A 15921-nucleotide genomic window follows, 5' to 3' on the forward strand; every position below is an offset into this window, starting at 1 on the left:
CTCATATTTCTTATTCATGTTTTGTTTTAATTAAAGAATTAAACTGATAATTGGTATATATATTTAATTACTTGTTAATGGTATTTTTTGAATAAATCAAATTAAAAAAAATCACAAATGTGTTTCTAAAATAAAAAATCACAAAAAAAAAAAAACTAAAAGCAACAGAAATCAGAGAAAGACGAACGGGAAGAAGAAATGCTCAGAGATTTGGTATCCTTTTGAAACCCATACTAATACGGAGTGCTCAGAGATAACTTTTCTAGGTTTGGGTATGTATACCTATTGGCAGAGAAGTCTAGTGACTTTGCTGCTTTCAAAATCTATAAGGCAGAAGTAAAGAATCAATTAGACTGCAAAATCAGGTAGTAAGGTTTGATAAGGGTGGAGCGTATTACGGAAAGTTTAGTGAATCTGGAAGACAGCCTGGTCCTTTTGCATTGTTTCTGTAGGAGCATGGAATTGTTGCTCAATACACTAATCCCCCTGACCAAAATGGAGTTAATGAAAGAAGAAATAGAACCTTGATCGAAATGGTGAAAAGCATGTTGAGTAATTCAAAACTACACACTTTTCTTTAGGGTGAAGCAATCACAACTACAAACTATTTGTTGAATAAAGTCCCTAGCAAATATGTCCCCAAGACACCATTCGAGTTATGGACCAACATAAAACTAGTGCTAAATCACTTGAGAATTTAGGGATGCACTGCAGAAGCAAGAGCATACAATCCAATGGAGAAGAAGCTGGACCCTAGAACAATCACATGCTTCTTTGTAGGGTATCCAGAAAGAACTAAAGGCTATAGGTTTTATTGCCCAAATCATACCTCAAGATTCATTGAAACTACGAGAGCCAAGTTTATTGAAGAAGTTAATAATGATCAATGGGAGGATAATCTTAATTGGAATGAAGAAACCATAACAATGCAAGAAGAAAATCTAGGTGATGTTGTGACAAATGAAGTAGTTATGCCAATTCCAGTGTAAAATAATCAAGTTGCAGAACCAACACAAGTTGTTCAACAAGAAGAGATGATTGCAGTAGAGCCTATGCGGTTGAACAATGCACCAACCATTCAAGAAGAGAACATTGAGCCTATACACATGGAAACCAGAAGATCCACTCATACAAGAAAGCATGCAATCTCAGATGATTTTCTTGTGTATTTGCAAGAGGCTAAGTTCAGTAGCTAAGAAGAAGATCCATTACGCTTCAAAAAGGCAATTGAGAGTCTTAACAATGCACATTGGCAAGAAGTTATACAATCAGAGTTGGACTCCATGAATAAAAACAAAGTGTGGGAGTTGGTTGAGCTGCTACCAGGATGCAAACCAATAGGTTGTAAGTGAGTTTATAAGACTAAGAGAGACTCCAAGGGTGATGTCGAGAGATACAAAGCTAGACTTATAGCTAAGGGATATACTCAGCAAGAATGAGTTGATTACAATGAAACCTTCTCCCCAGTCTCCACAAAAGACTCATTTAGAGTAGTCATGGCACTAGTGGCTCACTTCGATCTACTCCTGCATCAAATGGATGTTAAGACTGCATTCTTGAATGGAAACCTTGATGAAGAGATCTATATGAAGCAACCAGAGGGTTTCATTCAAGAAGGGAGAGAAAATTTGATCTGTAAACTTAACAAATCCATTTATAGTTTAAAACAAGCCTCGAGACAGTGGTAATTGAAGTTTGATGAGGTTGTTTCATCACATAATTTCGAAGAGAACCCTAGTGATGAGTGTGTTTACATGAAAAAGAATGGAAACTATTTTATCTTTCTCAACTTTAAGTGGATGCATATTGTTAGCATGCAATAATGCATCATTGATAAGCGACACCAAGAGATTTCTGTCTAAATGTTTTGAGATGAAGGATATGGGAGAGGCATCATTTGTTCTTGGTATTCAGATCACAAGAGATCGAAGTAGAGGACTACTTGGTTTATCACAGAAAGCATATTGAAAAGGTCCTTAAAAGGTTCAACATGGAAGACTCGAATGGCTGTGATATTCCCATGACAAAGGGAGAAAGGCTCAGTAAGGATCAGTGCCCTAAGACTGATTTTAAGAAGAAAGAAATGGCTAGCAAGCCATATGCTTCTCTCATTGGGAGTCTCATGTATGCACATGTATGTACCAAGCATATTGGGAATGTTTCAGTCTAATCATGGCAATGCACACTGGTTAGCTGCCAAGAAAGTTTTAATGTACTTGCAGAGAACAAAAGAGTACCAGCTAGTATACAAAATGGATTCAAAACTCGAACTAGTAGGCTACAGTGACTTAGACTTTGCAGGCTGCCTTGATTCACTTAAGTCAATTTTAGGTTATATATTCACGTTGGCAAATGGGGCAGTCATGGAAAAGTGTGAAACAAGATACTGTTGCCACTTATATTATGCAAGTTGAGTTTGTAGCTTGTTATGAAGCTACATCACAAGTTGTATGGCTGAGAAATTTCATCAGCAGTCTCGAGATCATGAATTCAATTACGAAGCCTGTTCAAATTTGGTATGATAACAATGCTGCTGTCTTTTATTCTAAGAATAATAAAATGTCTCCTAGAACTAAGCACTTGAACACCAAATATGCATTGATGAGGAAGAAAGTAAAGTTTGGAGAGATTAAGGTTGATTACATTGACACTCATGCAATGCTTGCTGATCCACTCACTAAGGTATTACCAAATGCAGTTTTTCACAAGCATGCAGCCAATATGGAAGTGATTGCAACCCTAGATTTGTTGAACTAGTGGGAGTAGTATAGTATGTGGTAAAATTATGCATGTTAGTTATTATTGTGACAATTGATAGGGATTTTACTACTCATGTGAATGCGATAAAAACTCCTATAATACTTGCAAGAATCACAAGGTTGTAGTATAAACGGATCTTGTAAGGTCATTCTCCACAGAAATTATTAAATAATTCAAAACAAACCAAATTTCAATTATTTATTGTAAAGTAGAAATTGAGGTGATTGATTTTATAACCTACTTAAAATAAAAACGAAATTAATTAATTAAAATAAAACACCCTGCAATATTAAAACTGGGGGAAAAAGAAAACAGTTTTGGAAGAATCAAATTAAGAAAACACTAAGGTTTCACCATCACCTAGCAATCCTATGAACTTTTACCAATTACTTATTTGAAGATTAGATTTTCCTAATTCATATTCTACTTGGAACCTACAACATATAACATATATCTAACATGCAACCCGTCCGGACGTTCGGATCAAATCTGAACATGAAAGACTCATTATGCTTTATGAAAACCCTTTGAAAAACCATGCAACCCTTAAGACGTGGTGTTCATCATAAGTGAAATTACAATTATTAATCACAAGAAGCCAACGTCAATTTCAAGGAACATTCCGACCAAAATGGCATCAAATTACTTTTCTAAATATCCTAATGGTGATCAGGCATTAAAACAATTAGATAGTTTTTATCCCGGTGATTAACAATTCAAAGTATGCATGCAATCAATCATAAGCAATTAAATAAAAATCACATATTCATGCTAAGGCTCAAGGCTTCGCCCTAGCAAAAGGAATTAGTTACGCATATTCATAATTGAAATCATAGAAAATATTATTAAAAAAAGGATTGAAAACACCTTCAAGTAGAAAATCTCCAAAACCCTAGCAATTCTCTCTGTCTCCAAAATTGCATAAAAAAAAGCGTAGAGAAATACGGTAGACGGCCAAGCAATAAATCTGCCAAGCCACCACACAAACCCTAAAAACAGGTCCTTTATTCCCCCTAGGAAACTAAAATTAATAATCAAATAAAATAGGAAACATAACCCTAAATTAAATGGTAAAATTCGCCTAAAATCTGAACAGCCACGTTTTGGATCCATAAGCTGCTCCAAAACTGGCCAAATATAGCTGGATTTAATGTTTGGAATATTTTGAACACTTCTCAAGAAGGCCACGAACCCATCCGAGGTCATCTTGGGCTCCAAAAATCAATTTAAACCCAAAAACGTCATTTTCTAGCACTGCACATCGCTAATTTATTTTATCGCCAGAAAATAACCATTTGGTGAAAAAATCCCAGATTTTGATACGATCAAGCTAAGTGACTCACAAACGTCCTCCAACTGGAATTACTCCAAAATTCGTCCATTTGATCCTGTTTTGCTCCAGAGGAAGTCAAAAGTCCTATATTGAAAATACAATTCAAAGCATCAAAATTCTTCCAAAATATTAACCAAAATATACTAAGATTAGGGTAAAATATATAATATAAAATCTACTCATCAACGGTGAGTAGTAAGTTTGGTTTTGTGTTTATCTAGTCGCTGCACTTAGTTGAATTGAATGTTTAATAAAAGGGATGTTGTTTTAGTAATTCAAACATTGTTTCAATATAGTTCCAGTTCTTATTTTCTTATAGGAAATAAAGGTTGTTGAAAGATCATAAGCAACTGATATGTATTACAGTGAGACAATGTAGCAATAAAAGGTTATTAGCTGCACTCAGTAGTGCCGAGAGATTAATTGGCATATGTGCTGAGTTTTTCCACGAAAAAAAATATATGTGAGCTATTCTTATAGCTTGACAACTTCATAGGAAGCATTAAGCAGTCATAAATAAGAATGATTAAGTGGACCTGTAAGTGATGGAGTTGATGCTTTCGACTCATGGTATGTGGCTCACTTCTGTTCCAAGTCTGTGATTGATTATTTGATGTAAGTAAGGATCTTGTTATGTGATTATAAGAGCTCATGAAAACTCATGTAAGTTCATAGTCTTTGATAGTTCTGAATAAGTAATCTTTACTTGACAGAAGTATGCAAGAAGCTTATTAGCTTAACTGAATCCATTTGCCAATAAAGAATCATGCTTATAGATTCATTAAAGTTCTTCCTTGAGTTAGCTAATTGACCTAGTGGGAGAATGTTGGACGTTGGACTCTAATCCAACAACTAATAGGTCAATATAGTTAATAAGGATTGATGTGGAATGTAAGTATGATTAGGGTTTAGTTATAAGTTATAACTTGGACTCCAAGTAAAGGAATATAACCCGGTTATAATTGGAGAACAAGGGCTTTTGATACTATCCTATTTGGATTGAGATTTGGTAGATTATATCCTTGTTCAATAAGGAATCCTAGCATATGATTATGGGAATGTATGTTAGGGTTGAAGTGATATAAATATCAAGGGTAGGTCCCTGTATACACCATCGATACACATACTTGGAGTACTTCCCATAGGTTCGAGTAATATAGTGGTGGTGAGTGTGTAGAAGACCATCCTTCGAAGTTCAAATTGTTCGAGATTGCTTACTACTACCGTAGTGCTTGCTGTGCTAGGAAGATGTCTTCACAAGGTTAGTTCAATGGTGTTTTATTATACATGAACATATTAGGTTTAACAGAATGTTGAGGCTTCAATACCACCTCCGGATCAAGTTCCATACATTGGTGGGAAAGGAAGGTCGACTCAAAATGTTATGGTTGTATGTAATTTTGACATACAACTTACATTTGCTTGTGCCGGATGGGAAGACATTGCACATGATACAAGAGTTTTTCAATCAATGAGTCATAAAGAGGTATTCAACCATATGCATTCTTCTCTTAGGAGTATCACTGGATGAACATTTGGGGTATGGAAGAAAAGATGGGCATTTTTGAGGGATATGCCTAATTACTTGTTCAATAAGCAAGTGAAAATTGTCATTGCTACAATAGCTCTTCATAACTACATACAGAGGTATTCTAAATGTGATTATCATTTTTGATGATCCAGTGACTTTTGTGAAGATAGCAGTTGAAGGATCACATGAGAAAGAAGCAATATGAAATAGAATAGTGGCAAGTTTGATGAATGCATCTAATTAGATTACTTTCAAATACATCAACAATATTGTACTAATGAATCCTAACTATTAAGTCTAAAATATTTATATATTTTGAAGTAACTTGTCATACTAATTAATATTTGAGATAAGTTTATAAATATTTAAAAAAAAAATATATATAGTAATTGACCTTTATTTGTTAAAAAAATAAATTAATTAATAACACATCCAGTATTAGACCATTTTTGGTCATTTTACACAATCACAATTGTTTTACATAAAATTTTACAAAACACTATAACACTGTTTTTTTGTTGTTGCTAAAAGCACTTTTACAAAAAAAATTTATCAAACACTCTACTGTTTCATTTCACAACTGCTAATTCTCACATCACATCAATACCAAACTAACTCTTAGTAATTCGGTCTAGTAGTATTCTTCTTCACTTGTAAGTGAGAGGTCTTTATGTTTGATTCTCTCCAAATGTGAATTTGAACCGCATTATTATTAGCTTATTATGAGACTTAGCCCCACCCCTCTCCCTTTTCTTAGGGTAGATAATATCGTTTGTACAAAAAAAAAAAAAAAAAAAAAAAATTCGCGGAAAGAAAGAAGGAGCATGTTCTTTAGTTTTGGGTTTGGGTTTGGGTTTGGGTGGTCCAAAACTCCAAATCCTTGAGGATAAGAAAACCGCTCTCTCTCTGAGTCTCTCGCATCCATGCCAATGCCTTTGAAGCGTTAGAAGAAGAAGAAGAAGAAAGACATGTCAATCCTATCAGTTTCATCATCATCCTCATCATCCGCAGCCGTTGGATTATTTAATTCTCACATACCCGCCCTTCCCAATGCCTCATTTCTCACCCCACTCCCACTCCCACTCGTTGGGGCTCACCCAGCAAATGACCAGAAGAATAAGAAGAAGCAGAAGTGGAGCGCTGCCGCCGCCATTGGAGGAGGAGTCATGGCCACCAAGCTCACAGTCCTCAGGACCCCACACACTCTTTTCTGTGATGAATTGTTTAAACACAGTAGCTTCCAAGGTTTCATTCCTTTGAATTACCTTCTGCATTCTCGTTACCTTTTTGCCCATTTCATTCTGATTGCTCTTTGCTCTACTCTATCGCCTCTGCAAAGCTGGTGTTTTACAATCGAATCAATAGTTCATGTAATATTATGAGTCACATAAGTATGTGTGTGTATATTTGTAATGAATTTTTGTTGAATATTTATACTTTTGTTGGATGCTCTATACCAAACATGTAGTCGTGGAAGACCCTGCTTTAGGGATGGTCAATGGGTACCCATTTAGCTAAGTGGCGACGCACTTTTAAGTGTTAGATATGTGTTAATTGTGGTGGTGAGTGGTGGTGTTCGTGTTGGTGATGGTGATGATAGTGACATACGGAGTTTCCATGGTCACCCATTGACCATCCTCCGGCTTATTAGTTGGAGCTGGAGACGAGGAAATTTGATTTGTTTTTTCTTTTCTGTGATAATTAAACGGAATGCAACTTTTCCTTATGATTTTATTGGTTGAAATATGCAGCAAAAACTAGAGATCCTCTGTGTTTCCGGGCACAATATATCTTATCCACTACATCACATTCAACATCAACAGCAACAACTACAGTGCTTGATATGGAGAGGCTCAGATTACCGTCTTTAGAAGTTAATTCTGATTCTCTGGCTTCAAGTAGACCGTGGACATACACAGGGGCAATCGGTCCTCCGACTGAGGTAATGGTTACTAATTGATAATCGAGTCTCTTCAGTGCATATTATTCATATATTATCTTTACTTTAAAGTTGTCACTCATGGGTGTAAGGCTTCCCCAATTTATTTATCTATTTAGTTTTGTTCTTGGTCATCATATTTAAGTGCAGACGTGCACACATTTAGGTAGTTTGTTTTGATTATCATTGAGCTTGTGACCAAATTGAGAATGTTTTTTTTTTAAATGCCTGCCGGATTTGCATGATTCTTGGGTAATAGATAACTTACACAAACTAGGTTTGCATTCATTCAAATAAATAACACAAACCGTTCTAAAAATTTGAATGGATTCTGGTTAGGTTTTCAGATAGTTTTTGAACATGTTTTAGATGCTGTGGCCTAGCCAGCTTCACTTGTTCATAGCATACTGCAATTACAAATTCTGATCTCATGCTCTATTGTTGGGTTTTGAGTTTAGGATTCCAGGTATTTTCTTTCCCAATTTGATTTTTCCTTATGTATGAAAGATGTTGAGCTTACAACTCTAGTAACTTCAGTGTTTCTCATCAGGCGAATTTTGGAGCAACTTTAGCTACAGAAACTCTTCTTATGAGTGAAGAGGCTGTAATAGAAGCTGCTGCCGCTGAAGCTGTCACTCTTGCAAAAGCAGCACTGAAGGTTGCAAAGGATGTGGCTATACTGGTTAGCAGTAGCACTAATCACTCTGCTAAACCAGAAAGTTCATCTCCAGTTTCTCCAGAGACTAAAGCTTTGCATTTCAATTGGGCTCAGCATATGGAAACCAAACAGGTTTCTAGAGTAGGAGCTTCCATGGGAGCTGAAACTGCATTTGTGGAAGATCATTTCATTCAATCTGCAATAAAAGAGTTGGAAGAAGTGGAGCGAACAAATGAAGAATTTGAACTTCTGCAGGAGCAACTTTCCAAGGGTATAACTGCAAAATCGAGTCGTCAAACGGAAAGGAAGGCCAGAAGAGCAAAAGCAGCAGAAAAGGCTGCTGCAAGTGTTGTGTCCATGAAGTCTGGTTCAGCCACTAGAAAAAAGCGTTCTTCGGTACAAGAAATAGACCACTCTGATCCATTGCGTTACTTGAGATCAACTACCCACACTTCTCGCCTTCTGACTGCAAACGAAGAAATTGAGCTTTCTGAAGGAATCCAGGTACTACTAGTGTCAACATGAGAGTTTTGAATCCACCTTGATGCTTATGAAATCTTTCAATTACTCCTTGCTTGCAATCTTCATTGATACTGCACCCCTGCACCCTCAGAAAATATAAATAACAAATTAAAAAAAAATAATGAAAAGGTTTATTTACCCTTTTTGTAGCTGATAGGTCACATCCTCGCTGATAACTATTAGAAAGTTCAATAATGTAAAGAAGATCCTTCACTGAACTACTCACAAATATACTTCCATTTTGCAGTGATTTAAAAATGAACCATGCACACAATATCCTTTCATGGGTTAAGTATACTTGATGTCTAATTATGTGGGCTATCACGGAGGCTAAAACATACTACTCATAGGTTGATATTGAATCTATTGATACAACAACAACAACAAAGCCTTTTCCCACTAAGTGGGGTCGGCTAATTGAATCTATTGATAGATTCGCTAAAATTGTTTATGGCCAACACTTGAGAAGTTATTTTGCCAGTTCATGTACTTCATGGAATTAAATTCGAAGAGTATAATTGTACAAGGCTTTTGCTGGGAAGCGTTGGATAACAATTGCGCATGGATTTTGATTGATATAGTATGTTATCATGTCATGGATGAAAAAGGGGAAAATTTCGAGAAAATTGTTCAGTCCTAGAAAGTTCAATGCATGCAGAGGTAGTAATGGAGTACCAGTAAAAGTAGGGAAATAGTGAAGTCGTTGTAATATTGTACAAGTAGAAGTAAATAGACAAGAGTTTCTAGTATTTGGAGTTAATGTGAGTATTGTATTTATTTCTCTTTAGTCTGATTTCTGATGCCTATTGCTATATATTTCAGGAACTACTGAAACTGGAAAAGCTGCATGAGGAGCTTGCACAAAGATGTGGTGGTCAGCCCACCATTGCACAATGGGCTGCAGCAGCAGGAGTTGATCAGAAGACTTTGAGGAAGCGTGTAAACTATGGTATTCTGTGCAAAGACAAAATGATCAAGAGCAACATAAGGCTTGTAATATCAATTGCAAAAAATTATCAGGGAGCTGGGATGAATCTTCAAGATCTTGTGCAGGTATGATTTTATCGTTGTTATCATATATATATATTTGCTTTTACTTTTCCCGTAGGATGAAAAAATTATTTCCTTAAAAGTCTTGCCGCCTTTGAATACTTATTCTTGGCTATTGACTTTCAGGAAGGATGTCGAGGCCTTGTAAGAGGTGCAGAGAAATTTGACGCTTCAAAGGGTTTTAAGTTCTCAACCTATGCACACTGGTGGATTAAACAGGCTGTTCGAAAATCTCTTTCTGACCAGTCCAGAACAATTCGCTTACCCGTGAGTTTTACCTTCATATATTTCTTTTTACCTGTGGTTCCTATTTCGTATCATGGCTCTTGAGGTTTGAATGGTTGGGACCCCATTTTACTGGACCAACACATGGCAGAATCCAATTTTTGTCTCTTCTTTCTCAAAACATGAATATAGAGACTGAAATTGATTTTGAGGCGGGGAGGATCATTGTTATGATTCACATTCCTGCTGAATCTGTGTATCCTAGTGCTTCATATTTTTAATACTCTTTGCATTTGTAATATTTTGGTAAAACAGTTTCACATGGTGGAGGCGACATATAGAGTTAGAGAGGCTAAAAAGCAACTGTACAGTTTAAATGGAAGACATCCTAACGATGAAGAAGTCGCAGAGGCAACAGGGCTGTCGATGAAAAGGCTTTCTGCTGTATTACTGACTCCAAAAGCCCCTAGATCTCTGGAGCAGAAAATTGGAATCAACCAGAATCTAAAACCTTCGGTCTGTCCTATCTCTACATCCAATGAAATGGCAATTCTTATCCAACATTTTTGTCACCTTTTGTGTGTTCCTTTTCTGATGATTACATGTTGTTCTTCACAGGAAGTAATCTCAGATCCCGATGCAGAAACAGCAGAAGATCTGCTGATGAAAAAATTTATGAAGCAGGATTTGGAGAAGGTACTAGATAGTCTCAATCCTAGAGAGAAGCAGGTTGTCAGATGGAGGTTTGGATTGGAGGATGGAAGGATGAAGACACTGCAAGAGATAGGGGAGCTGATGGGAGTTAGTAGAGAGAGAATTAGACAAATAGAGTCATGTGCATTCCGAAAACTGAAGAACAAGAAAAGAACGAAACATTTACAGCAGTACGTGGTTTCATAGGCCGATGTCAATATGGTGGTTAAATTGCAAATTTAGTAAGTAGTTCATTTGAGGTTCATACGGCGCATCTTCATTTTCATCTATATTATGGCTTCGCTTTCCATGTCGCCAAGTGGAAATGTACTCTTTTCACTTTTTTGTAACACGAAAGAATATTTGTGCATAGAAAGTTAGAAACAGAAATTTTGGATGAAGCATTTCAAATTCTTTTAATGTATCAAAGTAATTAAAAGTAAATTCATATGAACAATCGTAAAGAAACTTGTATGTCAAGTACTATTTTCGCCTGATTTGAACCCTAGTCCCGGCATATATACCTTGAATTTGAAGGTTATCCATTCCAGTCTAATCTTGTATGCCAAACGGGGCTTAAGGCCTCAACTTCCGATGATACAAGTTACAACATGGACAAGAAGTGGAGTTTTTAATTTGGTCCGTCCTATAGGTTGAATCATTTTTCGTTTTGACCCCTATTGTTTCAACTTTTGCAATTGTGGTTTTTAATTTTCATTTTATATGTCTTTCCTGTTACATTTCTTCAACATCTCTCCCATCATCCTGCCTTCACTCTTCTATCTTTTCATTTCTCCCATATGTTGCTCTTATATCTCTCTCGAACAAAAAAATCAAAGCGAAAAACAACAAACCGAAATGGTTGCCAAACAAGCTCTTATATTACGCACCATCTGACCACTGGTGTTCCTCTTTGAAAACCTGGAGCTCAAGCAAGTTAATTGCAACAACTGTGTCTCACTTTCAAATAGTAATCCCTCTCAATACAGCAGAGCCAATATGAATAGACATGTATCATTCAACCATAAGTTTTGGATTGAGAATTTGACACATACTTATATATCAATGACATGAGTTTCTCACTCTCCAACCGTTTGATTACGAGTTAACTAGCATCACATCCAGCTCAAAAACTCGAGCATTGGCAAAGTTTCTCGTTACTGCTACAAGTACTTAATCAATGCCCAGGTGACAATTATCAAAATCACAACTCCAATGACCAGTAGGATCAAGCAAGAACAACCGCCTTTGTTGTGTTTGTTCAGTACTGCCAATTTCTTTTGCACCCGCTGTTTCAAGAACAAACTCGTGTCAATAAGAGCATAACGGAGAGGTAGAATAAATGAAACTGGCAGCTTAAAAGGGTAAATCGATCACAAACATATGAAAAATCATACAAGATCCACACAACTTGTGAAGCACTAGCTAAGCTATGCATACACATTAAAACAAGGCAGCTCAACTACTAGGTGAATACTGCATTTTCTCAGCACGATACGACTACATTCATTCTTTTAGAACATGCTCTCTTCTGTTTGAAAAGAGATTTGAGATTTAGGGTGGCACTTTCTAGTTTCTATGCCTGGAAGAAGTGAGCATAAAGAATAGTGCATGGGTGCATGAATGTGGGTGCGATCCGGTGAAATTCAAGCTAGAAAAGCATGCAATAACTGTAATGATTCAACCTGTAGGTTTGAATTTGTTGAGTCCACCTGCTGGTCCAGATTATCCTGCACATTGTGGAAGCAAGGAACGGAAGGTAAAAAAACTGCAGCTGTCCTCAGTGCAATTCTGGTTGAACATGAGAGGAACAGTAATAAAGTGGAGAAGAAATCAGCAAAAGAGTAAACCAGAAGCCTCGTGTGCAGATCAAGTTCCTCATTGACTGCCAACGCAATGTGTTTGGTACTAATAACCGTCTCCTCCAATTTGTCAAGGCCTTCATCTTGTTCTGCTAGGAGCGTAAAACGTATTACAATTAGTCGCAGACTAAATCACATAGTGGAGAAACTAATAATCATACAATTTACAAGCACATGCCTTTCATGATTTGGCGTTGAAAGCCAACAAGACCATGGTTGTTTAAACCAGTTGTTCTGCTCATTATGTCATCCGTCTTCTTATCAGGGCCAAGCAAGTTATTTCTGTTAGCAAGGCTAGACATATTGAGAGTAGTAGCCATTTGATCAGCTTTAGAACTCAAACTTGCGAGCATTTCTTTGCGACGATTCATTTCTTTTCCTGTTCTGTTTATCACAACAGCTATTAAATTTGTAAATAGAGTGATAACCAGCTGCAATAAAGTACGATATGAGCAAAACAAAACCAAAAAAGTTAAGCAATCCTTATCCCATGACTCTGAAATTCGATACCAACCATACATTTCGACACAATTTAGTTGAAAAAGAGGACAAAGAACACCCTGCGAATTCTTCGCTTTGAAGTTTTACTCAAAGAAAGTGTGTTTACAGATGTTAATGGCAACAGATGGTCGGGCAGTTCGGTTAATAATACTGGCTAGCTGGAGAAACATTAGGAAAGAAATGTGCCGATGACAGAAGTTGTGCAACACCAGTGATGGTAGTCTAAGGCTGTGGTTTAATTTGTTTGAATGAAGAAGCCTTTCGAGGCTGTACCTGATCAGGCAATAATTCTTTGGAACATGGATGTACACTAAAAGTTCAATATTTTGCTAACTTCAGACTGCATGATGGGGAAGGTTCAATTGATAGAAGCGTAAAACTAGCAAGTTTGACACTGCATAATATTTAGAAACTTCATATAGGATTTAAGTTTGAAGTTTGTCTAATTTAACCCCGTTGGATGTAATAAGGTACACTAAAACTGAACCAACTTAAGGTTCCCTATGAAATTTGGTATGGAGTACTTAATGCCACTACTAATAAAGTCTTTCTTTTGTATGAGAGCGGGCGGACAGGTAGTATAAGTGAATTCGAATATTACTCACATTGACTGCTTCTGCTTGGTGGGAAGCTTAGACAGGAGTGAGTGCAAAGTCTCAAGCTTTGTCCTTAGTATCGTAACCTTTCTTCGAGTTGCGGACATATGACGTTGTGTTTCTGGTCCAGAGGGTGACACTGGCAACGAACTCCTTCCGGAAATCATGCCATTGATTTCATCAGCAAGCTTTGAAGCATCATTGAATTCTCGCATCCACGAGTCAGGCGATGCCATTGCTACTGCTAGAAAGAAGAATATCTTGATACTTGATTCATACGCAAATCACAATACGTATAGACAAAGCAAAACTACACTTGGAAACAAAATTATGATCATCTGGGTGAGAGAAAAAATACAACTAATTATACTTTGCAATTGCATTGCGAATCTGCTATATACGTAGCAGCTAGCAGATTAGCAATGCAAGTAAGCATTAATTAAAATAGCTGGTTGAAGTCATTAAACCAGATAAATGATATTAGCATGTAATTAAGCAAGAACAGGTAAGAAATTATTTAATTTAGTGCACTGCAAACAATCTAGTGAATATGTTAACTCACATGCTGACCCTAGCCAACTGCCCGACTAGCGTCTAGCGTCTTTTAGAACTTGCTGAAGAGTAGTTGAGAATTATTAAAGCTCAGATTGATTTAGGGGAGCAAAGTGTTGAAATATCCCACATTGACCATATCTATGAGAAAAGAAGAGTTTAAATATCAAAACCGCACTCCAACTAAAACCGAGGACTTTTGTGGTAAAACTCCATACTTGACCGATTGTGCAAGTGGTAATTAACAAGTTGGGACAAAATTGATGTAGTTGGAGGTGGGCCCTTGGCCCATATTTCTGATAATTCTACACAGAGCAGGTTCTAAAGCTCCCAATAACAAACTTCTCCTCTCCCTATTTTAAAATAGATTAATTACAATAACGCTTGCTCGAATAAAAAAAAAAAAATCTCAATAACAATAATCATCAAGAATTCTTTAGAATTAATTAGAATTTCGAATAAAAAAAAATCCTAATAACAATAATCATCAAGAATTCTTTTAGAATTAATTAGAATTTCGAATAAAAAAAAATCCCAATAACAATAATCATCAAGAATTCTTTAGAAGTAAGTTGTAGTTGACAAAAGGTTCCAAATTGCCAATTGTAGACCGAAAAAAGAGCAAACGATGCATGACTAATGAATTACAATATAATTAATTATGTAGTAATGAGAGAAAGAGAGAGATTTATATTAATGATAATGAATAATTAAGGAATGCATTACCTTAATTGATCTTGTTTAATTTTGATTACAATTGGAGTGGGCGATGGGAGAACGTAGACGCAGACGGCAACAAACGGGAACGAGGGAGGGAGGAAGGAAGGAAGGTATCGCATTCACAGAGGACAGCCGTGCAGCTTCCCTTCCTACTTCCTACAGAAGGAAACACAACAGCCAATGAGAGAGAGAGAGAGAGCGCAACAATTTTTGTCTGTTTTCGTATGAATGCGCATTAATAATCAACTTTACAACCCGTGCTAATTTTTTTTATTTTTTAACAAACGATATTATTGATATTATTTATATTAAAAGAGAAAAAATGATTTTAACCTCATAATAGGTTAGCAATAATATGATTTAAATTTTCATTTGACGAGAATCGAATCTAAGTTCTTTTACTTACAAGTGAAGGAATACCACTAAATCATACTACTAAGTAGCTACATCAATCTTAGAGTTGTTAATTTCTTACATGACCTAGTTAACACTATATGAAAAATAACGAATTTTGGGTCAACGCGATAACTAATTGGGTCGCAAATTTCTTAACGAGTTTACACATAGATAACCTGTTTCAATTTGTTAAGAAAAAAATTAGTTTGATAATTTTGAAATACTATAAAAACTTTGCCAGTTACTACAATAGCCATAGTATAATCTCATATAAGTGGAATTAAAAATTTTCAAAGCCCATTCAAAATACAAAGCAATTTTAAAAACCAAGGCACATAAAAAAAATTCATAATAATTCATTTACAATTGTGAAAATGTGAAAAAATACGCAAACATCCTCTAATCTTTGACGATGAGTACATTGTGGTTTGAATTTTTAAACCCTACAAACCCTCATTAATAGTGTTTTTACGGGGAGTTCAAAATAAAAATAATTTTTTTTTACAATTAATGTCCAAGTTGAATAATGTGAAAGAATATATAAACGTTTGTGATTGCGCCCTCTTTACTTACACAATTGTTA

General features: G+C 36.0%; 2 protein-coding genes across 4 annotated transcripts; one reads left to right on the plus strand and one right to left on the minus strand.

Moving 5' to 3' along the window:
* Nucleotides 1-6469: 6469 nt before the first annotated feature.
* On the plus strand, nucleotides 6470-11208 carry LOC126593664 (RNA polymerase sigma factor sigB-like). The gene is made up of 7 exons (XM_050259756.1): nucleotides 6470-6869; nucleotides 7376-7566; nucleotides 8114-8725; nucleotides 9566-9796; nucleotides 9920-10060; nucleotides 10334-10534; nucleotides 10637-11208. The coding sequence occupies exons 1-7, from the start codon at nucleotides 6593-6595 to the stop codon at nucleotides 10916-10918; spliced, it is 1935 nt and encodes a 644-aa protein (XP_050115713.1). The 5' UTR covers nucleotides 6470-6592; the 3' UTR covers nucleotides 10919-11208.
* A 362-nt stretch (nucleotides 11209-11570) lies between these two features.
* On the minus strand, nucleotides 11571-15149 carry LOC126593665 (syntaxin-51-like). Of its 3 annotated transcripts, XM_050259758.1 has the most exons (7): nucleotides 14949-15149; nucleotides 14233-14363; nucleotides 13680-13911; nucleotides 12752-12957; nucleotides 12562-12662; nucleotides 12397-12441; nucleotides 11571-12000 (listed from the first exon to the last, which is right to left on the minus strand). In XM_050259758.1, exons 3-7 carry the CDS (start codon nucleotides 13904-13906, stop codon nucleotides 11875-11877), a joined length of 705 nt encoding a protein of 234 aa, XP_050115715.1. In that variant the 5' UTR covers nucleotides 13907-13911; nucleotides 14233-14363; nucleotides 14949-15149; the 3' UTR covers nucleotides 11571-11874. The 3 variants fall into 3 exon arrangements, with proteins under 3 accessions (XP_050115715.1, XP_050115716.1, XP_050115714.1); XM_050259759.1 differs by lacking the exon at nucleotides 14233-14363 and having other exon boundaries at nucleotides 13680-13914; XM_050259757.1 differs by lacking the exon at nucleotides 14233-14363 and having other exon boundaries at nucleotides 14949-15148.
* Nucleotides 15150-15921: the final 772 nt, after the last annotated feature.

This window comes from Malus sylvestris, chromosome 12 (genome assembly GCF_916048215.2).
Source record: "Malus sylvestris chromosome 12, drMalSylv7.2, whole genome shotgun sequence".
In the NCBI taxonomy this organism is placed as follows: domain Eukaryota; kingdom Viridiplantae; phylum Streptophyta; class Magnoliopsida; order Rosales; family Rosaceae; genus Malus; species Malus sylvestris.

Bases quoted from the DNA above. Each gene is read 5' to 3' on its own strand.
- LOC126593665 (XM_050259759.1), bottom strand. From the start codon at position 13,906: ATGGCATCGCCTGACTCGTGGATGCGAGAATTCAATGATGCTTCAAAG. The intron at 12,958-13,679 runs GTGAGTAATATT...TGTGATAAACAG, and splicing joins ACCAAGCAGAAGCAGTCAAT to AACAGGAAAAGAAATGAATC. The intron at 12,663-12,751 runs GCATGTGCTTGT...CGCTCCTAGCAG, and splicing joins TCAACGCCAAATCATGAAAG to AACAAGATGAAGGCCTTGAC.
- LOC126593664 (XM_050259756.1), top strand. From the start codon at position 6,593: ATGTCAATCCTATCAGTTTCATCATCATCCTCATCATCCGCAGCCGTT. The intron at 7,567-8,113 runs GTAATGGTTACT...GTTTCTCATCAG, and splicing joins CAATCGGTCCTCCGACTGAG to GCGAATTTTGGAGCAACTTT. The intron at 8,726-9,565 runs GTACTACTAGTG...TATATATTTCAG, and splicing joins AGCTTTCTGAAGGAATCCAG to GAACTACTGAAACTGGAAAA.